The sequence below is a fragment of the Heliangelus exortis genome, chromosome 2 (genome assembly GCF_036169615.1).
Source record: "Heliangelus exortis chromosome 2, bHelExo1.hap1, whole genome shotgun sequence".
Lineage (NCBI taxonomy): Eukaryota > Metazoa > Chordata > Aves > Apodiformes > Trochilidae > Heliangelus > Heliangelus exortis.
Genome location: NC_092423.1, coordinates 139,276,699 through 139,304,653, shown reverse-complemented (window position 1 = coordinate 139,304,653; position 27,955 = coordinate 139,276,699). Strand labels below are relative to the sequence as shown.

Here is a 27,955-nt window from a genome sequence, read left to right as displayed (position 1 = left end):
ATTGCCAGAACGGTATTGCTACAGAATTGCACGCATACAGGACAAAAAAGATACTTTGATGACATTTTGTTGTCTTGAGCACTATGGTGAGAGTGGCATTTTAGTGCTTTGCCCAGAAAGAAAACTTCTGCATGCGAAGGATTCTGCACATGGTTTGACCTACATCACAGTTTATTTGTAAACAATTGTCACAAGTGCCAATAATTTAACTGAACACAGAATTTGTACAACTCGCTGTATAATATTAACAATGTTCCACTACAAGAATGCAACTGTATTCTGTTGCAGCCTTTTTTAAAACCTTCAAAATACAAACCATTTTGTACACTTAAGAAGGAATTTGAAAACAACAATAAAAGAAAAAAAAACTGTAAAATAGTGTTGTGATTAAAAAAAAGAAAAACAACAAAACAAAACAACCTGAAAACAAAGCATAGCACTTTCTAGTTGGCTCCTGAACACCTTCAGGTAAAGCCATCTAGAAAGAATACTACTTGGGTTGCACCAGAGCACTGAGCCAACTTCTCTTCTGCAAGCTAAAAATCTTGCTGAAGACAGAAAATTAAAATAGCTTTACAACATCTAATACATGTGATTTTCCCCCACTTTCAAGAAAACTACCTGAAGAAAATAAGTTGATTTAATTTGTCTTTATTTGCAATACATAGAAAATAGACTCTTTTGGTATGAAGATCTTTGAGATCTCATTTTTACACCACATTTAAAACAAAAGTCACATATTTTAAGTAAAGCCTCTGGACCATCCCAAGCACTGAAGCTGTAGCTGAGTTTCAGGTATTCTATGGACTTCTTTGGTTGCAATCTATTCAGTAAATTTCAGATATTCAGACTTGAACATCTAAGCTCCTAAACTAGAGTTGAAGCACCTACATTAGTGTGGCTTGAGTTCTAAAAAACTGCAACATATCTGTCTTTGTCATCAATAACTGTAAGATGTATGGGTATTAAACTCTGGACAGACTACTTTTAGTTAGAAACTTTAGACAACCTAATAAATCCTTCACTTAGTAACACTGAAGAATATGCAGTGAGAACAAGAAATTTTCATCCATTTTCAAACTTCCATATAACTTGCACTATCATCACTTTACATACTGGTATAGATAGTACATGGCAAAATTCCATACAATACGCCAAGCGAGCTCATCTACTACAGCTCACTGTAGCATTTAAAAGTAACACCTATAGTACTGACAGCACAAGCCATTGCCTACTGCTTAGTTCCTCTACAGTGCTAGATATTGGCTTAATCCTCACATAACTCTCACAGTAAATGTTTCCTCTGCCATTTATAGCTGCTTGACATTAAATTCTCCTCTTTAACTTCTTTTGAAGTAAATAAGGCAACTTAAAAAAAGCATTATGGATAGTATACATGTCCAGTACAAAAGTCACTGTAAATTATCAGCTTTATATAGATAATCTAGCCCTGTAATATAAGCAGAATACCACATTCAGCTGCTGTTGGTAAAATACAAAACCAATAGATGTAAGAAAGCAGCACTGAGCAAACTGAAATGCTACAGACCTATGGTTTCTCAGAGCACAAGTCTCACACACTTCAGGAATGTATATAAAGCAAAGGAAAGCAAGGATGGAATTTTCACAGTTGAATCTGAAGCCACTGCATTACCCAATTGTGGTATGCTTCTTCTTTCCCAATTTCTGTAATGTTCTTTTCTCACAGCCACACAGAACTGATACAACAGAAATATTGCCATTTTAATCCTTGCTGTTGTCCAGCATCATCTACTCCACGGATTCTCAGTCCATTATGTACTGTAGGCTGCTAGTGACAGGGCAGTTAAGTCTCACCTTTCATTATGTCTATTTAAAACAAGGCAGTTCCAGTAAAGAAGGGAGTTGGCAGAGTACTTCGTACAGTTGTGTTAAAGGTCACCATTTTACATCTCTCGTTCTCGTGTGCTATTGGGGACAGTCTTTTTTAAGCTGGCAAGAAGCTGTTAATGCCCAACACAAAGTGAAACCATGCTACACAAAATCATGCCCTTTGAAGAGAGCCAGAACATGATTTTAGATCAAACAGTTCACTGTTAAATGTTTGTCACACCAGCAGCTAATGGTTCAGGGAAATCAGATTCAAAGAAGTCTCTGCCTACACATCCTCTGCTATCATCTTCCTTTGCTAATGACTGTCAAGTGAAAAACCAAGAGCTCTGGTTTTTCAAACATTAATTAACAGGACAGATATAGTTACCTACCTTAAACTCAAATTATGACATCAGTTTTCCCACAGGAATCATCACCAGCTTCATATAACAATGAGGGACTAATCCAGTGCAATCAAACCTCAGACACTCCTGGTTTCACACAAAGAGCAGGATAAATCCATTATCATGAAGAACCCCAGGAACAGTGCCAACCACTTCAGCCCTTCCATAGTTCCACAATTCCATCAAATTCTGCCAGTGATGAAAGAGCAACACTCATGTTCAAGTGGCCTTAAGTGTTCAGCAGGCCTCCAAGTCTACTCTACAAGCCTCCTGTAAGTATCAAATCTGTTTGCATTGTACTGATTTGTCAAGGCCTCAGTGTTCAGCTGAACTACAGAATTCAACAACTCTTAATGCCCCATATCACCATGATACCTTTTTTTTTTTTATAACAGTTGGTATCACTGAGCTTTCAGAGGAAGAGCCAAATCTCTTACCTTTATACAGAAAGATTTTCAGTAATACAGTACAAAATTAAACAGAATTTATGTCTGAGTAACGAACATAGAAAACTACTATTGCAATTTTGTGGAGACAGTGTAGAAATTTAACAATCATCAGAAAGCCTAGAAAGGGCGTGTTTAGTTATAAAAGAAAGATTGTCTCAAGATAAAAACAGTGCTGACAGCTAAAAAGCTCTCTGTTGCAGCAAGATATGCAGTAATTAGTAACAAGTTGTAGACGGTTTAAGCACTTCTCCAATACTGCAATACAACACATTTTTGTAACACTACTTTTACATGGGTGATGCTGCAGCAGCAGTACACTTCTTAGTGGTTGGCACTAGGAATTAACCAGAATAGAAGAAAGGCATTCAGTGACCAATGCATGAGAGTCCCTCTTTGACCTGTTCCTTAGGCGTGGTTGAAAAAAACTGAAGAAGGGGACCATCCATTCCATTCAGATAATACACCTTCTTTGAACATGAGGTTCTTGGCAGGAAGTGGAACCCCCATATCTGCAGAAATAGGTTGCAAAAGTGAACTCGAAGAACCAGCATCATGGAGCTGATCCAGTGTTGAAATGCCTTCCTAAAAGCAAATGGGGAAAAAAACCAGTGTCTTAAAAACAAAACACACAATGGGGGATTTCACTGGTAGGACATGACAGCCTAATCTAGCCTGCAAATACACTTAAGTCTATTATTTTAATCCAATAAATACCAAATCATTATGGAAGTAAAACCAGAAGAAACAAAAGGAAGCATGAAATAAGCATACAGCTGCCTCAGCTGCATCTCTGCATGCATTATTTTGGCATATGAGAAACCTTCAGGAAATCCTGAGACTTAAATGGAAAGGAAGATCTAGCTAAATTAATATAAATTGACAAAATCTTCAGGACAGGTATCACACTGCTAATTATCTCATCCTTTTTAAGAGCTATGCATAGATTTGAAGGCAATGACTTGACTATATGTTGAGTAGTGTTATTTCCCAGAATTTTGCTTTTCTTGGCTTAAAAAAACCCACAACACTTCAGCACCTTCTTTTTCTCTATAAAGATCACGATCAAGAAAAAAAGGTAATCTCAGAAATAACATTTGAGAGATTAGGACAGTTGTCACTTCAGACTGTCTGACACAGTTTCAAGGCTTCTAAGCAACTGGGAATCTGCAGTGTTCTCATGAGGAAGCAGTGTTACAGATGGTGTGACCATCAGGGAACCTGCAAAGTTCCTTACCTTACTAAAAAGAAAGAATTTTAGAAAAAAAAGTATCATAAGACACAAGCAGCTAAGCAGATTCCATGTTACATTTGGACATGCCTTGCTAGCATGCACTTTCATGCAGAATTTTAGGAGGCTGCAGACCTGACATTCCTCCCTGCTTGCTGCACAACACTCCTATTCTCTATGCTCTAAAAATATCTTCCCAGAGTATGAAGTTTTACATATTTATACTCATTCATCACCACGTCCTAGAAGATTTTAGGACAAGTGCAAAAAGTAACTGGTATAATACATATTTCTGCATTTGTTTCCTAGTTGACTTGAAATGCAGATAAAATATCAAAAGATTAGCACATCCATGGTCTGCACTGTATCCCCTAACATATTTAAGAAGCAGCCAAATAAGCAGCCAAGTAGGCTGTGTTACAACAGGAGGCATGAAGAACAAATTTGCTGTGCAAGTCCCATAAAAACCAATGAAACTACACACAAGATGTAACCCCAAAAGTTGAGAGTTAACCCTTAAAGTTAAATGAGGCTAGAAAAGGGATAGGGAAGTACTCACTTTTGCTACCAGTAGCATTTGAGGTTAACACTGCTCTTAATAAATCTACTATTTAAAGAAATAACAAGTAAAGCAAACCATGTATGCTTCCATATACCAAAGAATGGCAAATAGGAGGGCAAAAATAGATGACAGACCACACAGATTTACTTACATCTTAACTATTGTCCCTTACCTGGAATGAATGAACAAAATTAAGGACCTGAAGAGACAGCTTTCTACTGGAATGCAAGAGTTTTTGAAGGCTGCCAAAAAGAAAAGAGAAGCAGCTCTGTCAAAGGTGTGTACATTTTTACTAGTAAAGTATCACCATAGTAACTTTTGCTCACAAGTAACTCTAGTGGTACCTAAGATCATTTGACAAAGGCTTTCACACAGAAAGCTTGATAACACTGTCATCACTGAAGGGATGCTTGAGGCAACTCATCTCCTCTTAAGTCTAGCCAGCTTAATGCTATTTTCCTTACCATTTACACCACTTAGAAGGATTACTAGATTGTACCTTTTGGTTGGTATCTATGAGAAAAAGCAACTACCTTCCACAGCATAATTCAGTACTGTATGATACTTAGCTCCATTCTGCTCCTATAATCATTGAATTATAGGTGTAATTTTTGCAGAAGCTCTGGACATAACACATACAATCTCTTAAGCCTGTAGCTGATCAATTATAGCTCACCTTTCTTTTCTACATAATCCATGAGTGGCAATTTTTCTGCAGACTTTCTGATTCAACTCAGAGCTGAAAAGTGGAATGCCAAAGCATAACTCCAGGGGAACCCATTCCAGTTCTGTTGTGGGTACTACAGCAAGAAAATCCAAGTGACAACCAGATTTTACAAAAAGACAAAGCAAGAATATTAATCACAGAATCAATTATCTCTGATCAGGATCCATCAGAGTTCATACTTTTTAAGACAGTTCATTTACTGAACTGCTCAAAGATGTAAGGAGACTATTAAGGAGAAAGAACAATTGTCCCAGACAACAGTGTTCAGATCATTAAAATAAAGACCTCACTGGACTGAAAACATTTACTACAAGCCATTTATTATGCTTTTACCTTCAAGGCTTTGTTTGACTGCAGAATCCATTGAAGTTTCTTCTATTACCATCTCAAATGATTCTGTGCTACCATTTACATCAGAACCTGATGCTAGTTCAGTCTCTCCTAAAGGGAAAGGAATTCTTAGATTAAAACATTGATCAATATAAGTTTAGTTACCACCTGATGAAGGGAACATGACAAGTTTTGCCTAAAGACCATACAGCTATAAAAATGAAAGGATACGGAGCAGCATAAGCCACATTTTAAGACTAAATCGTCACCTAGGGATCCTCAACACACTTATGAAAGATTATGCTCTGGCATATAAAAATGACACAATTTTCTTCTAATATTTTGAAATTATAACTTTTTTCTTCTGTTGACTGTTCTAGCCCAGTGATTTATCAGTCTGTATTTGAAATTTCTGAGCTAGTCACAAAAACAAATTATGAAGTAAGCCTACTGCCAGCAGATTTACACTCAAAATACATTCGTATCTGTGGTGGACATTATTATGCAAGTTAAAAATAAAAGAAATTAAGCTTCTGTTCACCTTCAAAGTGACTGTATGTAAAATTAAGAGAACAAAGCCAAAGGACAATTATTGGCAACCAACCTCTTCCTTCAGAAGCATTGCTCAGCTTTCTGTTAGTGTGCCGACTCGCAGGATTCAGCATAGTGACATAGCCACAAAAATGCTGCAAGTCCACTTTGTTTCTCAGTATTTTTAAAGCTGTATGAATGCCCATGTTCACACGAGAGAAGTCTAGTAGAAAAGAACACATATCCCAGATTACTTTACAAGAAGCCTCTACCATAATGATACAGGTAAACTCTAGGCCAGGCTAAGTTTTTTATCTTAATTTTTCTCATATTGCTTCATCTTAGTGATCAAACTCATAGATTTGGAATAATTATTAAGTGACCACAGTCTTCCCACACCACACACTAACTGATATTTTATAATACAGTAAAGAGCTAAGGAGAAAGAAAAATACAAACAGAACATTACATCTCTCTCACACACAGACATACAGACAGCAGAGATGGCAAGGTTCAGCTAGGAATTAGACATCCAGCTCTTCCAGTGCCAGAGCCTTTTATGGAAAATTCAATACAAAATACATGTTCCACATATCTGAAAATCTGAAGAATCAGAATACAGTATTAGAGGATAAGTAGTATTTTCAACATTGAGTGCTTAATGATAGAAGTTAAGATATTCTGCCTTCAACATTTTTCACCTAGTGTCAATTTGGAAGAAAACAGACATCCCAGAAACAGTGAACAGAGAAGTAATTCATTCTAAAGCTTGTAAAAACAAAATCAGTAAGTTAAGTTTACTTTCAGTTGGCCCTGATTTTTTTTAAGTGGTAGCATAAAGTTTTAATTTCACATGTTGAAATTCATATTTTCATGACAGTTCTCAGTTGTGAAGGCTATGACCCAAACTATGTAAAGCTATGTCCTTAACATTGAGAAGTATTTCAGAACATTTTAAATCCTGCTTTTCAATATCTGATGAGCTAGGCAGACTTTGAACAACTAGGAGACTTCACCAGCAGAGCCCTTCCTGGGGTAAAAAAATCTCCATACTAATCCCTAGTATTACTAATCAAGATGAGTTTGCTCAGCTTTGGTGTCAAGTGCCTTGCATTATATGAGATGCTGAACAGAAAACAGATTTATGTATACAGTTAACAAGTATGCTAGTTATTAAGCAAGTGTGCACAAAGAAACATTTGAAGGCTTTTGTGGAAGTTACTTCTTTATGTCTCTGCTAGGACAGAAGAGAGAAGCCAGAAAACACATTCTAATTAGGACAGAGAAGACAGAAGAAAATTCTATCTATAAGCTCAGAACAACCTTGTCAATCATTTAAATATTCTTTCAATTCTCTCATCTAACTTGACTCATAAGTAGAAGAGATTTTTTATTAAAAGGAATACTGCAACCTTACTGCACAAGCTAATGATCAGAGATTCCACTAAAGGCAGTCAGTTACCTCCCTGCTGCTCAGCTTCATCAAATGGGAAGGGTATGTGCATGGTTTCTCCCATTCCGTGCATGCCATGCCCCTGAACATCAAGAAATTAAGTTAGAAACAGAAAAAGTCATTAGCTTAGCTTAGTCCTTCTTGTGCTCCCTTTTAAGGGGTACAGTCAAGCTGACAGAAAAAAAAAAAAAAAAAAAAGCAGATCAATTGAGTTCTTGCTTAGCTTCAATAATTATACAAAATATCCCACCATTCTCCCTAAAACACGAGAGTTAAACACACTGAAGTTGAACCTTAGAGAAGAGAATCAATTCTTCTTTCCAATCACTAATTATAAACAGACTTCATAATTGCCAAGCACTTAGGAAGCAAAATGGAGTTCCCCACCCCTAAGTTCAGGGCCTTTAAGAATGTGAAATTTTGAGGTTTTTTACAGTATTAAACATCTATTTGAATTATTAGTTCTGAGACTGCAGCTGAAATGATGAAACAGAAGAGGAAGCTTTTATTCTAAACATACAAATCTACTTTATTTCTGCTGTGATAAAGAGCATGTTTTGCTATAATTTACTGTAAAATCTGCATACCAAGCACTCTGAGAAAGTGCATTTCTTGAATAACAGTTCATAGTCCCAGGTACCTTATACCACTACTGTATGAGAAGCTTGTGGGTTATTAATTTTCTATCCAGTTTCCTATATCCCAAACATTCTAATAAAGCCACATCTCATTGTCAGCTAGCAAAACTCTGTTATATCCACCCATAATACAATAATGCATACATACATGTGTTCACTTCAAACCCCATGTCTTAACCACTACTGAAACATAGCAGCACTGGCTGCAGAGGTTAAATGTATTTTTCAAGTCTTGACAAAAGCTTAGCTCTTTTACATTGCTAATCATCTTTTCCAAGTAACAGCTTAACAAATCATGCATGTTTTCCTCATTTACACAGAGCACTCTTTACCTGAATTAGAACAGCAGAATGTGTTAAAGCATCATTCAACATTGTGAGCACATTTGAAGTAGGAACTACTCCTGGGTCATGACCCCAGGACGTTATTAGTAAACGATCATAACCCTGGAAGAGAGAAATTAAAAGTATTTACAGCTGTAATATACTATCCAAACACATAAGAAGAAATACTGGAGTTAGAGTATTATTATAATTAGGAAGATACCACAGGTAACTGCAACTTCACAGTGTTATACATTGTACCAATGACCACTCATTGATACTTCTGATAAAGACAGAAGTTTGCCAACCTCCAAGATGCTATTTTCAACAGGAGGTATCTGTCACCAGTTCCTGTAGTGAACTGGTATGATACGGCCATCACAGAAGCCTCCTAGCAAACAGGAAATGAAAATAACCCCACATAAAAGTAAAATTGAGCTACCACCAACAAATGAGAATAAACACACATCAATGCCAAAAAATACCTATCCAAAAGGGAGAGACAGGAAGACAAGAACACTGACTAGGAAATTATTTTTAAGCTTTTAAGATTTAATTCTCCTGCCTTTCCATAAGAGTTATAGAAATGACTTGATAGCTTCCTGAGAAAATGACACTGCGTAACAGTATCAGGAAATAAACATCCATATATACACACAAAGGGGAAAAAAGCTCCAGTAAAGCTTCTGATATTGCAGAATGCAAGATCAGTTACTACAAGAAAAACTGATTTACCAGCAAACTGAGATTCAAGCAATATTGAAGTTTTCCAAGGCTACCACACTAAGATCTTTTTACTAATAAAAGTGCACAACCCATACATTTACTGGCAGTTTAAACAAAAGATAAGGTAAGGTTTGAATCAAGATCATCACCAGCACCCTTACAAGATGCCTTCTGTCCTAGAAGCCTTCATTTACTTAACACAATGTTATCTCAAAGTACGTCTTAGAAATAGAAGTACCAACAAAATGTTCTGTGTCAGAAAGGTTATGGATATATGAAAGAGGTCTGAGAAATGAAAAATAATTCTACAAATCCTAGAGCCAGAAATAACTGCTGAAGCAGGCAAAGCTGAGAACACACATCCCTCTATGAATGTTTCCATGTGGTTCAAATACATGTAGCTCCTCAAGCATCTACTCACAATGAAAACTGTGGAGGTCTCTCTGCAAGTGTAACTTTGAACAATATTATTTTATGAACCTCATTGCGTGCAGCAGCATCCAAACACTGCTAAGTGTCAATGGCATTTCAAATAAAAGGCAATAGATATAACAATTCTTGGTTCAGGCAAGTTTAGAAGTTGCCATGGTCCCTTCCACCTAGGTTTGCCTAATACATAGGATGCCAAACATCACCTCTTTGTGATGCACTTGTCCTTATTAGCATCTCAGAGACAGAATGGGAGAAGGCAGCATCTAAAGTCTTTTAGTCAATCACCTGCACTGTTTTGTGGGACTCTGTGCCAAAGCACTGTATGGATACTAAAAAGTTAAGTGGATTCAAGGCTAGAAAGAAGCAACTGATCACTGCAGAGATGAAAATTTCAGACATAACCTCTATATACACAAAATCATACACAGCTCAGAAAGTTCCAGACCATAGGAATGACTGGAAAGGTCTTAAGAGGAAGCATTACATTTTGTGATAATCCTTCCTATTTCCAGCCACTGCTGGAGACAAGCTACTGGGCTAGGAAGAACTGTCAAACCTAGTGCAACCTTTCTAAAATTATTCTGTCATTTAAGCTGCAGTTCTCACAGCCTGGAACTTTGAAGTTGCCATCACAGATTTCTACAGTGGACAATCTGGAAGTGACCAACTCAGCCATCTTCTAAAATCACAGTTGTATAAAGATGTGTCTTTTCTTCTATGATACTAGATAAAGCACAATATACCAGGTCTCTGTCTTTTGATACAGCTTGTCTACATCTTTCTAACTCTAGGGGTTGGCTTACAAACTTCAACTCACAGTGGCTGCTGCACCACATTTTACACTAAAACTGAAATAATTGGCATCCAACACACTGGAGTCACATTAGGACAAGAAGTCAAACATGAGTAGCATGCCTTTTTCAGAACCTAGAAGAAAAAATAACTAAAATGATACATAAAACTTGCTTCTAAAAAAGGTACATCATCTACAATGAATGAGTATCTGTGTCTTCAACTGTTACTGCTGAATAGAGTACAAAGAGGATATCTTTGAAATGTTTGGAGAATAAATCCATGTGTATGCTACCTGAAAAATGTCTGGAAGCTTTCGAAGACGTGTTCCTTTAGAGAGCAACAGAGAGGGAGGTCCTTGTCCAGTTATATGGTAAATATATAGTTTGAACCAAACTGAACTGACTTCTGGTATTGCAGGTCCAATATGCTGAAGAGAGATTATCCAAGAAATTAGAAAAAATCTTAGTATTTCAACTGCTGTATGTACAGATACCATTTAAGAATCAACGCTTTTAAAGAAATATAAAACTAGTTTTCAAGCACAGGAGTTCAAATGTATCACTCTGCTAATTATAATATTCTAGGTCCTTAGCCCAGTATTGTAAGACTTTACAGGAAGGTGATAACAAGGTATTTTCTATGAACATAAGTTCATAGAAAGTGTCATTTGACTCCATTTGAACAGATTATTAATATTGAAAAAAATTACTAAGTTTTCCACATTTTTCCTCACTAAACTCTTTTTATTTTTTAGATTAATTGCAATACTATTCTAAATGCCAGTAACTTAGTCACTTTAAAAGGGACATCTAACAGATTTATCCAAAACAAAGTTGTTAAGACATTATATTACTAGATACTGGAGTGGAAGCTCAAGTATTTTTTTCACCTGGGGTGTACAGCTGCTAATAGGTCGAATTTCATTGGTGAGTGGTGCCATGGAAACCAGCAGAGTATAATTTTTATTGAGAACTCTGCTGCAGGTAGCTGGATCCAAGCCAAGCAAACTCTCACATCTTAAGAGGTCCAAGGGAAACCCTACGGTGAAAATGTAAGATTTTTTAATTACCACTTAAGATGGAACATACAATCCAAAAGATTAAGATTTTCCATCCTCCCTTGTCAAGCCATGAAAGCAGTATTTTGCACAACTACATTTTGAATGATTGGGGTGAATTTTTAAAATAACATACATAATTTTTGCAACAAGGTTGTCTGGCACAGAACTACAGCTTGCTCCTCACCAACTAACTGATCCCAGGAAATAAGCTAAGAGATGCTGAGGAAGTTAAGATCTGATTTTTTAAAAAAACCCACAAACAAAAAATTCTACCCATTAGAAGAATACATTCCCTTTCGTGCACTGAAAAATGTTTATTTGACAGAACAACCCTGACTAAACAATGACTCCTTTACTATGGCCTACAGAGGCATGATTTTAAACCAATCTCTTCCTCAGATTCAGCTTCTCTGTCATCATTACCCTGTGATAATGATGCATCTGTTGCTTCAGATGTTAAGTCCAAGCCTTGGCTACCAAGTAATGCAAACCAGTAATGCAGGCTCAAAGGATGATGGAAAAGTGATGCTTTGGCTTCAAAATATTTTTAAACAAGTAGGATATAGCAGCTTAGAACTGAAATAGCAGCTTAATCAGAAAGTTGAGTCCATAAGTGAGCAAACTTAGAAGAAACTCTTCAAAAGTGTTCACAGTACCATTATTGGGTTGATCAGGCTGTACAGCTTGTGCTCCAAGGTCTTTATTGTGCCTCAAGAACAGAATTGTGTTTCTCAGGGTAAGTGCATGATCAAAGTACCGTTGTGCTTCCCCTTCACCTGTGCTTTGAACCTAAACAAGAAACCAAAGAAATGCATACAAGTGGCAGGTGGTTCCTACAGTATCAATTACACCAAAGGAAAGATCAACACATTAGAATCTTAAAACTTTGTAACTGAGTAACAAGCCTGCAGATGATGCAAAGGTGATCTATAGCAACCATTATATGAAAGGTGAGTCTTCACCAAATCAGTCAGAAACTACACAGAGGAAACATCAAGAAATTAGAAACACAACTCAGTCTTCAGGGAGAAGGACTTAATTGTCTAGTCATCCTGATTGGTACAAAATGAGACAGCAATTAACACCAGTCCTCCTACATAATTCTACAGTTGTCCTTCTAGAATTATCTTTAAAACAGTGGATAGGGTAAACACGCCAGAACATACTGGTCAACTTTTCCTAGAAAACTGATGTGCAGGCTTGCAGAAATATTAATACTTTTACAAAAGTGATTTCCATTAAAGAAGCCCTAATGCAGGTGTGTACACACAGAACCAGGCAAATACAGTTTATGAAATCAGCTCCCCAGTCACACCCATTCATACACATGCATGGTGTGCCCCTGAAAGCCACAAGAGGTATAAATACTGCAAGAAACATTTTAACTGAACCACTTAGGTTTGCCAGGGTAAGGTTTTTGTTCTTATCATTGTAAGGCTAAACAACCAGTTTTAAACAATGAAAAAAAAGGGCTTGGGCTACCTCCCTTTACCTTCCAGTGCTTGCAGCTTGGTCAGACATGTAACAAATTACCTTTTCCAGCTCCACCAAGAAGCTGTCAAGACTCTCATCTGAAAGTTTCCCAACTTCAAACATAGTAACCGCATGACTCTTCAAGTTCTGGAACAACAAAACAAAAAACTGTCTTGATTCTTTGAGAATGGAATGGGCAAGTAAAAGCTTCATAAAGCAAAACTATTTCTCACAAACAATACAGAATTGTTTTTTAATTATTACATCTATATTATGCTGAAGTCCAAGTATTTTAAAACTACATATTTATCTTGGCATAGCATATTAACCAACTTTAACATACTGGTGACAGGTTTCCCATCATTAAAAAGGCAGTGAGAGTAGAATCAAACAGGAAGGCAATACGCTTTGTGTGTCCACTGGACAGATTCAGGCTGCTCACGCTGGCTGTTTCAGCTAATAGAGAACAAAAAGAAAATAAATCATCATATTTGTTTTATTTATAAACAAAATCATCAAGTATAAGTCAAATCTATTAAAGAAAAAAGAGTTAGTTATTGCCAAACTGAGAACAGAATTCCCTTATCCCTATTAAACCACTGACTGACTTAATTCAGATCGATTTATATCCATGATACAAATCAGCCTTCTCTCAGAAAAGAGCTTTTTAGCTAAGAATTTTTAACCAAGAAATAGACACCACCTCCCCCAATGTATATTCCATCTGAATAAAACGGTCCACACCACTTGTGTTTTACTTGTTTCTAGACCCCTTTACAGGCACTCTAGAAATACAGAAATAATTGATCCTAATGTATTGAAATTTACTGTTAGTGCTAACCTGGATCATCTTGACTGTTGGTATCTGTATCTGTGGCTGATGACCCAGCTTCCTGTATAGGACTTCTGTTTTCCCCACTGTCCCATGAAAGCAGCATCTTTTGAGGGTCCAAAGTACTCCTATTAATGTGAATTAAAATCCACATCTGTTGGTCACTGTAGCACCAGAGAAGTATCTCTGCCTTCCAGTGCTAGTAGTCCATGCACAGGCATTCCCAGCATATGCCTGTCAATACTTCTAAAGCCCTAAAGCAGTCAAGCTGGATGTCCCTCAAAACTCAGCTTTAGCTGGGGGGTTGAAAATACCAAATTCTGAAAAAGAGATCTGAAAAACCAAACCACCATTGCTGAAGAAAAGTCCAATAGCAAAAAAAAAAAAAAATAATCTAATACACTTTGATCTCACAGTCTGAATTACACTAAAGAGAGCCCAGGTATAGCAGTCATTTCAAATGGCTTAATAGTTACTGAACAAGAAGTGCCTGACAAATCTTACTTAATGCAACTTGGCACTCCAAATTGGACAGCCCTTTGTTGACTAGTGTTAATGTCACTTCCCCAGGGACTGATATAGATACACACATATGTGAGAGTGTCAATGACAGAACTGATAGCAAGCAAGCAAATTTCATGTACATGCTCACCAACAGCAGTGCCAAGAGACACGGCCTCTCAACCAGCACAGTAACAGCTGCTAGTTCTGGCCCCAGGAGTTTAAAGCAAATGCACATTTGTCTGCTTCAAAAGTGAGCAGCTAGGCATTTAAAGGTCAAAATCCAGCACTAAGTAACAGCAACAAAGCAGCACACTGACCTTACAGGCTAAATTGTCATCCCTTATCCCCGGATTAAAACAATCAAGAATTCTTGCCATGACACACATTGGAATACCAAGTGAGATTTGTTGTTGTGGAAGTCAATGAAAGCAACCAATAGCTTTACAATCAGATTTTGGTTCCAGCTTTCTCTTCAATGAGAGAAATAAGGCTTGGGAAAGAGTGGAGACACTTACTTCAGTCTGTTTATTGAAGGAACATTCTTCCATGATGGATGAAGATTATCCAGGTTTATTACTTGGCCTTTTTTATGAGCAAAGCCTAACCGACAATACATGGAGACAGCATTCTGAAGAAACATATATACACAGAATAAACAAATGCTATAGGAAACCAGGCTGCAAGGCAGTGAACTTCCCACATCAAGTGCAGCAGATGCATTATTCACACATACCTTTACTAAAGATAAGTCAATCTCTAGGACATTTGCAAGCTAAAAAAAAAAAAAAAAAAAGAAAAAAGAAGAATCAACAATGCAGTGTTAACAATGCAGAGTAATTCACTACTTGTGGGCTTCAACATTTGGTTGGTTTTCTTCATTTTTAAACCCAGCCTGTACTGTTATAAACAATTTTGTCTTCATTGAAAGCGATGAAAAATGGGATGAAATCTCATAACTTAAAATCAATCAATCTCATCACTGAAAGCACATGAAAGAAATATGAGGTTATCTTCCACTGTGCAACTTCTAGGTTAATCATACACATCATAAGACACACAAAGAAGAAAAAAACCCTGTATATATTTACTAGATATTCTTCAGGTGCTTATTAACCAGGTTTTGAGACTAAAACCTTAGAAAAGTATATTTCTCATACAAAACGTAAGTGTTTATGCAGAAGTTACAGCCAACATCTCACATGTTTTCAATGCCTAATAAAAAAAATTTTAAACACTGTAAAAGTTACATTCAGGATGAAAGAAACAAGTTGGGTCTTAAGCCTAGCAATACCTCTAAATACCCCTTGCTATTGATCCATACCTCTGCCTGAAGTATTTTCTGCAGTGTGCCTTAGACCATTTCAAGTTTTCCTATCTTCCTGACACAGGGTAAGTTTTACTTACCTCTGCCACATTAGTGTGTTCATCTATTGAAACAAATATCTTGTACAGGAGTGTTTCAAAGTAATCACCTTGCACTCTGTTCATCACAAAACCTTCAAGTGGTGGTACTAGAAAGAAGAACAACTTGCAAAATTACAATTTGGTAACTTCCTTTATTAAACTACAGAAAAATGGAAAAATAAATGTTCACTTATTTGGTTTTCATGGTACCTTTAATTCTGAGGATTTTCCAATCACAAAGGAGAAAAGCCAAAAGATAGTATACCTGGTATTTAAAATTCTCCCACTCCTTAAGAAAAGTAATGGTTGCCAATGTGTTCTCTTAAAAAACTAAAGCCACCTCACATCATAGCCTTGCAGTCTCCAGCTCATCCACTACAGATAACTTCCAGCCATCCAGCCCATAAAATGATTTTGTAATGTGGATAGAGACTCATTATCATGGCTCTGACTGGAGTGGCACACAAAAAAACCACCTCACCCACACACTCCAGAGCTGAGACTCCCAAAACTATTATCTAAGCAGTGACTCTCTTGTATTTAGAGGACTTTCACTTAACTGATCCCTGCGACAGCAGTGACAGCTACTTCTGCATGGGCAAGTGCCAAACAATTTATGTCTTTGCAAATTATACAGAATTCAGATCCCCCACCCCAAGATCCAACACAGCATAATGAGCTGCTCAAAGGGCAGCCATCTCCTGTGCTAGTTTAAGCTCCTACATAGTCTCAGACACAGCATCTGACTATAATTGAGGTACAGGACCATAACGGATAGAACCACTATTTATAAAAAAGTTGCACCTGTCTAAACAATTGGAATCAAAACCCCCTTCTCTGTGTTTGGCTGTGCTGTTCTTCCTTTTTATCATGTACATATGGGAGGGCACTTAGGAACTCATGCTATGACTCTTTCAGAATCTCCCAGGCCAAAGAGGCCAATGGCATCCTGGGGTGGGTTAAGAAGAGTGTGGCTGAGGGAGGTTATTCCCCCCCGACTCTGCTCTGCTCCAGTGAGGCCACATCTGGAGGACTGTGTCCAGCTCTGGACTCCCCCCACAAGAAACTACTGGAGAAGAGTCCAGTGGAGGGCCACAGGGATGATCAGGGGACAGGAGCACCTCTCTTATGAAGGAAGGCTGAGACCTGAGCCTGTTTAGCCTGGAGAAGACAGAGGGGATCTTATCAGTGCTTACAAATACCTAAAGAGCAGGTATCAGGGTGATGGGGACAGACTCTTCAGTGGTGCCCAGCAACAGGACAAGGGGCAAAAACTGAAACACAGGAAGTTTGATCTGAACATGGGGAAAAACTTCTTCACTTTGACAGTTATAGCACTGGAAAAGCCTGTCCAGAAACGTTGCCTCCTACTCTAGATGAACCTGCTTCAGCAGGGCAGTTGGCCCCTTCCAATCCCTACCATTCTGTGATTCTATGACTCATATCTGCCTATCTATCTATATATCTATATACATATATATTCAAAATAATCTAAGAATTCAAGTTGAAATAAAACCTATATATAATAAAAGCAATGTTTTAGTAAGACTAGAACCATTTAGTCAGGAAGAAATCTCATGGCTCAAATGTTGTGTTTAAGTAAACTCACGTATGCACACAAGCAACTTCCAAGCTAGAGAAGCACAGGATAACTGAAATGAAACCAAGTAAACATAGATAGAATACCATTAAATATTTACTTACCTGCTATACAGCTGTCATCAGATATTGGTACATCGAGGTAAATAAATCCTTTGTTATACAAACCTTTATAAATAAAAGCACATTATTTTAATAAAAAACATTTTCCAGAGTAATGATGATACAAAGTAGACTCACCATCAGCCAATTCAGACTTTAAAGTGATTTTTCCTAATAATTTCCCCAGTAGAATATTACTTTGCAATGACATGGATCAGTAAACCCATCTAATATTAAACAAATGTCACCCTAGAGCTCTTTACTTGAAGTCTGGTGCAAGTTGGAGCTCTAGAAGTACTTTCTGGACAACTGAGCACAGCAGAATGACAACAGAGTGAAGCTGCTACATTTGACAAATGTTAACCTACTTCTCACCATCATCACTGTACTGTCAAGAAATGGACTTCTTTAACCCTGAATTAGTTCAGTCAGCTGGTTCTGCCATAAGTCAGGCTGGAAATTGCATATTTTGTGGCAAGCTTCCAAACTAAATCACATCAGTTCTGATGGTCCTCACATGCCCTTCCCACACATCTTCACAGAAAGTCTCTTATACAGCTGCAAATACAAATTCTGGGGCACTTGAACACAAGGCATCAGCTGAGCTGCAGCAGGTACAGAAGGACACTGCATAAAGTGAGGACAAGAATAGGGTAGATTATAAATTACACGTTCCCCACATAAGACTGATCCAAGCTCTAAGCACCTCAACTGAGTTCTGCAGAGTCAATAAGGCAGGGGGAAGTTTCTTAAGGAAAGGCAAACCACTTCAGCACTGTTATCTTTGGAGGCTAAGGTTGTAGCAGCCTCACTCTGATAGCAAAGCATACAGCTAAATTACACAGCATAAAACAAGCCAAATATATTGCCAGTGTTTCCTCTGACATTATGCTGTATCACTCCATCTACATTATATTCATTACAGCAGGGAAGAAGTGAACCAACAGCCCTCAGGTGACATGTTATTAAATATGCAAAGCCAAATTGTCAGGGTGCTTCCCACACCCACAGAGCTCTGTCAAGCATACATCTGTAGTATATATTGTATAATGACTACTCCCAATCAGATCTTAAATAAAATGCCTGCAGTACAACACCACCACCACCATCTAACCTGAGTGCATGCTGATACAGTGCACAGCTGCTGTTCAGCATGGACACTGACACGTGCACAGCTACACAAACTGATGTTATCAATAAAACAGCTTTAATGGATCAGGATGACATTAAAGCCATCAACATGCTAAAGGTGCTCTTCTCTGTCTCTCCTTCAGGATTCAGCTCTCATAGCTGATACATCCTTACTGACTGAACTAGAAATGTATTGATGGCATCACAGTTTGGACTACACCATCCCCATATAATCCCATCCTACTGGCAGTAAATTACATAAATTGTCTGTACATACTTTTCCTATCCATGAATTAGGGTAGAAAGGTAGAGTGGAGCCTACTAAACCATCTCCACAAGCAACACCAGGACATGTATAAAGAAAGACCATTAAGTGCTTTCTGAATTCAAATTCTGTCTAGTTCTATACTGTTTCAGATCCACTCCAGAGCCCAAATTTTACCTGCCTCACACTTTTTATTTTGATCTACTTCAGTAACAAGCAGTGGAACTCTGCCTCAATTTCTTAAAAGTACAGCACACAGATTTGATTGCTTGTACTAAGCAAAGCATTTAAAAGACCAACTTCTCAAGGAGCTTGTCAGTGAATCTGCACTTCCTTGACTAATATATTTTGTTTATATCTAACAGTTGCAAATCTTTGAGAAACAAGACAGACTCTCAAGACTCAAGTGTTATTTTCATGGTGTTCAAACAGTACAAAATTACAAAAAACTCTTATTTGAAAAGCAATGAGTGAAGTTTTACCACTCAGGATTACCAGCTGACATTACATCTCCCATAATCTTTACTGACAGTTTCTAATGAAAGAAGTTATTTAATCTAACAATTGTTGTTTAATCTAACAATAAAAGAGCAACAGCTGCTAATGGCTCACTGTTAAACCACTTCCAAGATGCAGACTATGGTCCGTACAAGTTCCTGAATATTTTCCAGCTCCTCTTATGCTTCAGCTGTCTACATGCTTTTACATTCCTACTCAGAATTTAACTGAGCAAGATCTACAAAGAGAAAAGGAATGTCCTTTAAACACTTACTGTGAACTACATTGAAGTCTAATGAGCCAGCAAGCTGAGGACCTGAATCAATTATCTTATCAATAGCAGACTTCTCTGATGTAGTACAGATCTAGGTAAGATAAATCATGTTAGTCTTTAGTAGAAATGAGTTTATGCAATTTATTAAATACCACTCAAAACCCCCACAAAACATTACAGCCTTAAGTCACTTGTAAGTAATAGAAGAATATAGGAAGTAACCCAGGTTCTTAATCAAATTATTTGCACTGAAGAATTCACTGCAGTTCCTGCTAAAGTCTTAAATTTTTTTACTCTTATCCCTACAGAAAATCATGCATGCTGTAGGAATGGGACATAACTGCATAGGTATTTGGCAAGTGAAGTCCACCATGTAACAGGTCTGCTCTTTAAAACTTCCAAACTGAGAGTTCAACCACATCACTGGAACCACTCTAGGAGAATTCCATCACAATACCAAAGTAACATGCCTCAGGTTAACTACTCTAGGTTAATGGAATGTCAGAATTTAAGCAGCCAATGCTCAAGATATTCCAAATAATAGCCAAAAAAGATTCCACCACTGACTCACAGAATCGTCACGGTTGGAAAAGACCTCTAAGATCACCAAGTCAACTGCTTTAAATGCATTACATTTAAATGCATTACAATCTAAACAAAAGACTGCCAGAGAATGAATTAAATCCAGATCAAACTACTAGCTGACTGTAAAAAGAAGCTGAGAATGAAAGTAAAATTAAGTCTCCATCTGGCTGGTCACCAGCAGTCCTCCTCAAGGTTCAATTCTAGGGCCAGTCCTGCCCAAGATATTTACCAGCTATCTGGATGCAGGAGATTAATGAACCAGGAACAAGTTTGCACTGTGTGCACTGGGCCTCACAATTTAAGAAATATGTGAAGGTCCTGAATACATCCCGAGGAGGAAAAAGGCTGGTGGGAGGGCTGGAAGCAATGTCCTGTGAGGACAGGCTACGGATTTTGGGCTTGTCTAGGACAGAGAAAAGGAGGCTGAGGGGTGACCTCCCTACAGCTTCTGAAGAGGGGGAGGGGAGAAGGAAGTGCTGGCTTCTCTCCCCTGGCATCCAGTAACAAGACGTGGCAATGGCTCAAAGCTGTGCCAGGGAAGGTTTAAACTGGACACTGAGAAGCATTTCTTTACTGAGAGGGTGGCCATACAGTGGAACAGGCTTCCTAAAAACATGGTCAATGCCCCAAATTCCTCAGTGTTTAAGAGGCACTTGTGTAATGCCCTTTACAACATGCTTTAGCTTGGTCAGTCCTCAACCATTCAGGCAGTTGGACTGGATGATTGTTGTAGGTCCTTCCCAACAGAAATACTCTATTCTACTCCAGTCAACTCAGAAGTTTTTCATGTGCAAACAATGAAAAAATAAGGACACACACGGAGCAGAAACAATGACTATATATATAAAATAAATGTCCACTGACATTCTGATTCTAATTATACTGAGAGTGAAGATACAGTAAAACTGAGCTGTCAGGGCTTCACTATGAAATTTAAGAGAGCATATTTTACTGCTTGTTCCCTACAAAGCACATCATCACACTCATCAATTACCACAGACTGTTGGCTCAAAACCACCTCAGCACTGTACATGCCCTCCCCTACACAGAAGTTGCTCTTTTCAGGGACTACCACACTATTTAACCAAAATGAGATGCAGTCCATATAAAAATTACCTTGATGTCATCCTCAGTGATGTAGCCAGACTGCACAACCCACCAAGCTTCTATAGCAATCTCCACGGGTTTCACAGGTAACAGATCATGAGCACTTTTCCTTCTGAAAAATTTCTGCCGTGGTACAGTCCATTTGAGATAGAAATAAAGAGCACTTCACATGTTCAGTCATTTACCTTTATATAAGCTGATTTTTATAAACATCCATCTTTAAGTGCATTATATGCACAGACTGCATACACATAAATATTATCCTTGCTATTTAGTAAACCCACATCCTTGTTCAGAAAATAAAAGAAAGACTTCTCCCTCAAATCGTATGAAAATGGGAGGGAAAAAATTCTTTACATCTGATAGTGTTAAATCTTCCCATAAACCCATATAACATGTGTCACTAATTAAAAACCACACTACTGAAACACGTGAGGATCAACCCCAAATTTAAAGTATTTATGACACTTTCTCATGTGATCAAGCAAGAGAGCACAGCAAACTAAGTATACAAGTGAGGTATTTCAAAGAAGTTCAATGATCTTAAAAAAACATTTTAGGAGCCTCTTTTTACTTTAGAGGACAAAGTTCCCCACTTTCTCAGTACGTATGGTGCTCAAAAAGTACACTAAATTTCAGGCTATGAAAGAAGATCCGGAGGGTACTGTTTCCTTATAGATCTAAACAGCTTCTCTGCCATTGTACAGCCATTACTCTTTGATTCACTTTACCAGCTTCATATTTTGTTAAGCACACATTTGGTTGAAGGAGCATTTTCAAGTTACTGCAAGAGCAATTATGCATTTCCTGAAAAAAAGAGGAACTGCTCCAAAGTACAAGGTCTACACTTATCAACATTACAATGCTTTCCACATGTGCTGCCACACACAGGGATGCCTGCTCAGACTCACTACCATTGTTTCAGAGAAAAACATACATACTATGAAAAAGAAACACCTAGATGGAGGACTGTCTCAGAATAAACTCTGATCTCAACTGCAGCCACAGAAAAAAAGGAGTACTTATAGAACAATTATAATTTTTCCATGTTTTTTCCAACAAAAAGATACTCATTATCTGGTCTCAGACTAAATACACTTCTGAAAATATGTTTGGGACACACACACACAGAAAAAAAAAGATGTAGCACTAGATATCTTTTTCTTAGCATGTACTGGTTTTAAATTAAAAAGCTCTTTATTTCCTCCAGGAAACAATCTAATTAGCAAAACACAATGTCACATTCAATTAGCCATTAAACTAACCAGATCCATAAAATAATTCAATTTCTTATGAAATAATACAGGGGAAGGAGGAGGAAAGAAAAGGGAGAGGAAAATAAAGACAAACTTACTTTTGAAGACCTACATTGGTTCATTAGATCTATATACTGGTTTCTTCCTATTCCAAGAAGTCTTAGACCTGAAAAATAAGTAAGGTTTTATTTCTCTTAAGATAGATTTAATCTGAAGATACACAAAACATGCTAAAAAGAATCAGACTTACTTCCATGATATGATTTTAAATTACTCTTTCTTCCCAAAATAAAAGGACATTTAGAAGCTAAATTCAGTTTTAAATGAATTTAAGAGAGAACCATGTGCATCAAACAACACAATCCATCCCCATTTGTTTTACCCTGTACAGGCTGAAAACTAAAACATACCCTTTATCTCTCGGGTCACAGAGAAGCAGGGAATAATCCAAACCCATTCTTTCCCACATCCACATCAAGAGGCAATAACCACACTTCAAATTAACAGAACTCAAGTTGTACCAGATTTTGGTCACAGGTTTTTTGTCACTCTAATAAATCCCACAGCATGCACTAGATTAGAAGCCTAAACTAAGAATTAGAGAAAAAAAAAGGCCACATAAGTCTCAAAGAGAGATGATTAAGACCTCAGTGAGTTAAACAGAATCAAAATATAATTCTAGACTCTCTAGCCTTAAACCATTAAGGAACTATGAACAGACACTGGAAACTCATTAGTTTCAACTCATATTCTGTCTCAGATTTACCTCTACTTTGACACTAAGTTTTATGAAAAATGCTGACAAAGATGTTTAATTTTAATTATACTGCAGTCACTGCAACGTCTGGTGAAATAACAGAATTAGGGGAAGGAAAAAAAAAAGAAAGAAAAAAAAAAAGAAAGCCACAAAGCAGGGAATCCTTTCCATTCTTCATACTCCTGCATAATGCTGTATTTCCAATAAGCTATGTGGTGCAGAGGAAAAAGGTTTTTCCTTATCTGTTCCCCCAGTGAGCACATTAGAGATAAGTTAGCATGGTTAACTGACAATAAAAGAAACAACCAAACAAAAAACCCAAACATCACAAAAAACAAACAAACAAAAACAATCCACACCAAAGACAACTAGCTGTCAGCAGCTACAGGATGCTCCTCACCAGACAACACACTATCCCTAAAGAGAATTATATAAATTTGTACCAAAGGTGAGGAAGTCATTAGCTATAAATAACTTCTCAGTGGCAGGTTTGATTAACAGCCTCTCCATGCCAGCAGCCTGCACTCCCCTCTGTAAGACTTGCCAGTAGACTATTGCTCCTACTCTGCTCTCCTCCACCAGCTTCTCTGGTTTTGCTTTCCTAGTCTCCCCATCCCATACCCACAACAGTAACAGAAGTCAGGACAAAACACAAGTACATAACACTTACAGTCAGCAGCAGTAAAGTTGGGCAGTGAATCATAGCTTTTTTCACTGTTCATTATATCCTTAAAAAGATAAGAAAACTTACTTGCAACAAGAAAATAGTCATTTCAGAGTAGCAGGTCCAAAATTCTGTCTGCTTTTTTTTCTTTTTTTGAAGAACAAAATGAAATTAAAATAAACCTATTAGAACTAGCTGCCCCATCAAACTTGCCAATTATTTGATTAATCATTAAGCAGAAAAACAAATACTGAAAAACGACTTGTTTAATTTAAACTTTACAAAGAAAAATGCTCATTGACAGAATAATAAAAATTTTGAAGTTCTGTATCTGTCTACAAAAACACCCAGCACACAGAACTGCTGACAGCAATAACAAAACAAGCTAACTAATCAGTTATGCCTGCAATCACTACACACAAAATAAGGCCCTTCTGATATCGACTGAAAATAAAAGAACTTGTCAGAGTCCTGACAGAAAACAGAATCATCTTTGTTCTCACAGAAAAGGATCTGCTTCAAGCTTTTGAAAAAGCTTCTAATATGGTTAAGTGGCCTTTTTGAAACAGAACAAAAAAGAAAATAACTGCTCAAATGTGCTGGTTTTTAAAAATGGAAATTCTCTTTGCTTTGTTAGTCTCATAGAATTATCTACTTCTTTTGCAGTTGGAAGTGAAGAGTCCCAATCTCAAAGATCCCAAAGGGCAAGACTGGCCTCAGAGTGGTCCCACATGACAAAGTCCAGCTCTTGGAGGGCTTATGGGGGCAGAAGAGGAAAAACTACAGGTAAAATAATCTCTGGAAAGCCTCCTTACTGCTTCCTTACTTGTTAACATACCCTACCCAGGAGGGAACAAACTACATGACACTGCCTCATATGCACTACAGGGCCACCACCAGTACCTCTAGGACAAAAAACAACACACTCACCATAGCTTTGTACTCACCTCCATTATTCCTGTGTAATAGGAAAATGGTGTCACTCTCAGACCTTTTACCATGATGTCAGACAAATGATAAGGGTACAACATCAGATGATCTCGACTGTATTTTAAGAGATCCTCATAATATTTGCGTTCATCTTTCTTGACATGCTTAACTACAAGGGGAGGGAAAAGGTTACATTGGTATATGAAGTTATTTTCTTTATAAAAATAAGTTTTACAGCAAAGCAATTAAAATAGTATAATGGCAATCGACAGAAAACTAAAACTGAAGGAGTGGTGCAGGGCATTCAGCATCCAGAGATGTCTACATATGACACAAGTACTTTCAGAGTCTTTAAGAATGACATTAGAACAAAGTATATTTATTTTACAGGTTACCAGAAAGTGGCCTATTGAGACAGAATTCAGGCAGGTTCTAGAAAATAATCCTTTAATTAGTGCAACTACCATCTACTTTGCAAAGATGAATTAATACAATGCAAAATAAGTGTAAACTGCAAACAAGTCGTAGCCAATAGCTCATGTGAGTCAGGGTCACTGTCTGCCTCCCACCAAGTGACAGGCATTACCTTATTAGTCAAGTCCTCTGTTAGTGTATCTTAATTTCTTGGAAACGGGTGGCATAACTACAAGAAACTTACCCATAACTACAGCAGGAGCTCAGTGCCACATGTCAACTCAGTAACCTTAAAGAGTACTTAGCTTGAAAAGCTGCCAAATGGACTCAAACTTTTCTTGGTGTTTTATCATTTGAAAGTATTTATTTTCACAGAAAGAGGGACCTTTGAACAGGGCTAGTTCTTGCAGATTGACAGCAAACAAGAGCCTCCAGACAGAAAAACTGAGCAGCAATTAGAAGTTATTTAGCTTCTTTACTCACCTAAGTTATTCCGGTATCGTAACTGATTGCGGATGCTGTAGAGCACGACCTGCCTCTCATATTCCCTCTGAGAGTTTCCAAGACCCTTGAAAACATAAAGGCCTTTTAGCTGACATGTACAAAACCACTTTTGGTTGAAAGACTGCAAAGTCACTTATGAGGAAATACACACAGACAATGATTACTCAGGGAATCCCCCAGTTCAACAGACTGATAACCTCTCAGTCTCTGTATACAAGGTCAGAGGTATCTTTAGTTAAACAGGTCTCTCTATGCAGATTCAAACAATAATCTTTAAATTTTTTTTTCTAGTAACTTTCTGATTAAAAAGGAGCATCTAATTCTCAAACCAAAGGGTTTAAATTGTCTTTTAGCAAACATGAAGTACCAAGCATTTTACCAAGCATTCAGTGTCAAAATTGTTGTAGCATAAACCAGGCATGGTGAAAGTGATGTGAAACTTCAAACTGCTGCACATCAGAAGCTTATAATGCAAAAAGTAAATAATGAGACAGCTCAAGTTCTGGCTTCACAGAAGTAAGGCAATCAAGTGATCTTAGGTCACAAGATTGAAGCGTAGGCACAGCACATTACATGAAAGAAGATAAAAAGAGCTTCAGCTGATGCTCTAAATGCCTTAGCTCAAAAACCATCCCCTCAAATTTATTCGTATTACTCTTCTACCCTGCATCCACAACAAGCAACCTGTTTTGGTATTTTTCCCCCCTCTCCTGGTTCCTTCATTGATGACCATACAAAAAGGTACTTTACTGCATATATGGGACAAAAAAGTAAGTTGCACACATATTGCAGAATCAGGTATTAGAAAATAAACAACTGATATCACAGACAGGGTCCATAGTTTTGGACCCAAAAGACAGGATCCAAATATTTGTTCGAAGTTCAAAAAACATTCATGACTATTCTAATACTAAAGCAAAGGAAATAGTATTTCACAAGTTACATTAAAGAAAATAATGCATTAAATACTGGTATATTTTCTATCCTGAACTGCATAGCCAATAGCTGGGTAGAGGAAATGAGTCACTCTTAGAGCTCCTGAAATCTGAAACTCAAATAATTCCGTTTCTTAGGGCCTTCAGACAGTACTCATCCTCCCCATCCATCCCGTGTGCAACAGCAGGAGTTGTTTTTCTGCATCTGCTTTCAAGCATCCTAAGACTCGGGAGAGGAACACAACTCTACTTGCCACAACACCTCCCCTCTGCTGTCAGAGGCCCATTAAACCCAGCAAACCAAAATATTATCAGGTTTTCTTTTCCACCAGCCACTCACTGCAACAGTTCCCCGGCTACCGAAACACAGAGCTGCACAAGTCTCGGATGACACCGGTCCCGGTTCAGCTTACGCTGCTCCCGGTGGCCGGGGGACACCCACCCACCTCAGCCGGTCCTGGCTCAGCACCACTGGAGGTAGCACCCACACCTCGCCACATCTACCCCTGCCCACGGAGACCCCAAACCATCACTGGGTCCCCCTCTCCTCACAGAGGCACCGCAGAACACACCCCCCAGCCCCCTGCTCCCACACACAGACCCCACACCGCTCCACAGACACACACACGCAGCCCTCCCCTCCCCACGGAGGGGCCGTGTACCCACACACACACATCCCCCCTCTTCACATGCACCCTCCTCACACCTCCCTCTCCCCTCACAGAGCCCCACAGCCCCCCCCCACCCCTCTCTCCCCACGGCCCCTTCAGACCCCTCTCTCCCCACAGCCCCCTCACGCCCCTCTCTCCCCACAGACCCCTCAGACCCCTCTCTCTTCCCACAACCACACACTTCCCACACACACACCGTCGCCCTATAGTCCCCGTAGCCCACGGCCGCCCGCCTTCCCCCGGGGCAAGAAGAGCCGAGAGCCCCCACGTCTCCCCGCACTCCTCCTGGCTCCCTCCCTCCCGCCCTCCGCTTCCACGGACCGGGAGCTCGGCAGCCCGGACCCCGGCCTGCCGCCCGCCAGTCCGTACCTGCTTGACGCTGGCCGGCAGCCGAGCCCAAGGGTAGTTGTGGCGGATGTGGAACTCCACGTCGATGTTCATGGCGGGGAAGCGGCGCCGCGCCACGGGCCCCTCCGCCGGGAGGCACGGCCGCCCTGCCCTCCGCCCGCCGGCACCTCCCGCTTCCGCGTTACGCCCCGGA

At 38.5% G+C, this 27,955-nt stretch overlaps 1 protein-coding gene across 2 annotated transcripts; it reads right to left on the bottom strand.

The window, feature by feature from the left end:
* Window positions 1–153: 153 nt before the first annotated feature.
* FAM91A1 (family with sequence similarity 91 member A1) lies at window positions 154–27,955 on the bottom strand. Of its 2 annotated transcripts, XM_071738323.1 has the most exons (24): window positions 27,784–27,955; window positions 25,788–25,872; window positions 24,908–25,059; window positions 23,967–24,024; window positions 22,638–22,705; window positions 21,293–21,406; window positions 19,592–19,682; window positions 17,427–17,489; window positions 15,723–15,829; window positions 15,052–15,090; window positions 14,834–14,946; window positions 13,824–13,942; window positions 13,326–13,438; window positions 13,043–13,129; window positions 12,166–12,298; window positions 11,339–11,487; window positions 10,742–10,876; window positions 8,506–8,619; window positions 7,545–7,617; window positions 6,156–6,305; window positions 5,555–5,662; window positions 5,171–5,294; window positions 4,667–4,736; window positions 154–3,286 (listed from the first exon to the last, which is right to left on the bottom strand). In XM_071738323.1, exons 1-24 carry the CDS (start codon window positions 27,853–27,855, stop codon window positions 3,110–3,112), a joined length of 2,514 nt encoding a protein of 837 aa, XP_071594424.1. In that variant the 5' UTR covers window positions 27,856–27,955; the 3' UTR covers window positions 154–3,109. The 2 variants fall into 2 exon arrangements, with proteins under 2 accessions (XP_071594424.1, XP_071594425.1); XM_071738324.1 differs by lacking the exons at window positions 23,967–24,024; window positions 24,908–25,059; window positions 25,788–25,872; window positions 27,784–27,955 and adding an exon at window positions 24,048–24,072.

Coding starts and splice junctions, on each gene's coding strand:
- FAM91A1 (XM_071738323.1), bottom strand. CDS start 27,855: ATGAACATCGACGTGGAGTTCCACATCCGCCACAACTACCCTTGGGCT. Junction 24,025..24,907: donor ATTACACAGGAATAATGGAG/GTGAGTACAAAG, acceptor TATCTTTTTAAG/GATATAATGAACAGTGAAAA. Junction 19,683..21,292: donor TCACTGAGGATGACATCAAG/GTAATTTTTATA, acceptor TATCTTACCTAG/ATCTGTACTACATCAGAGAA.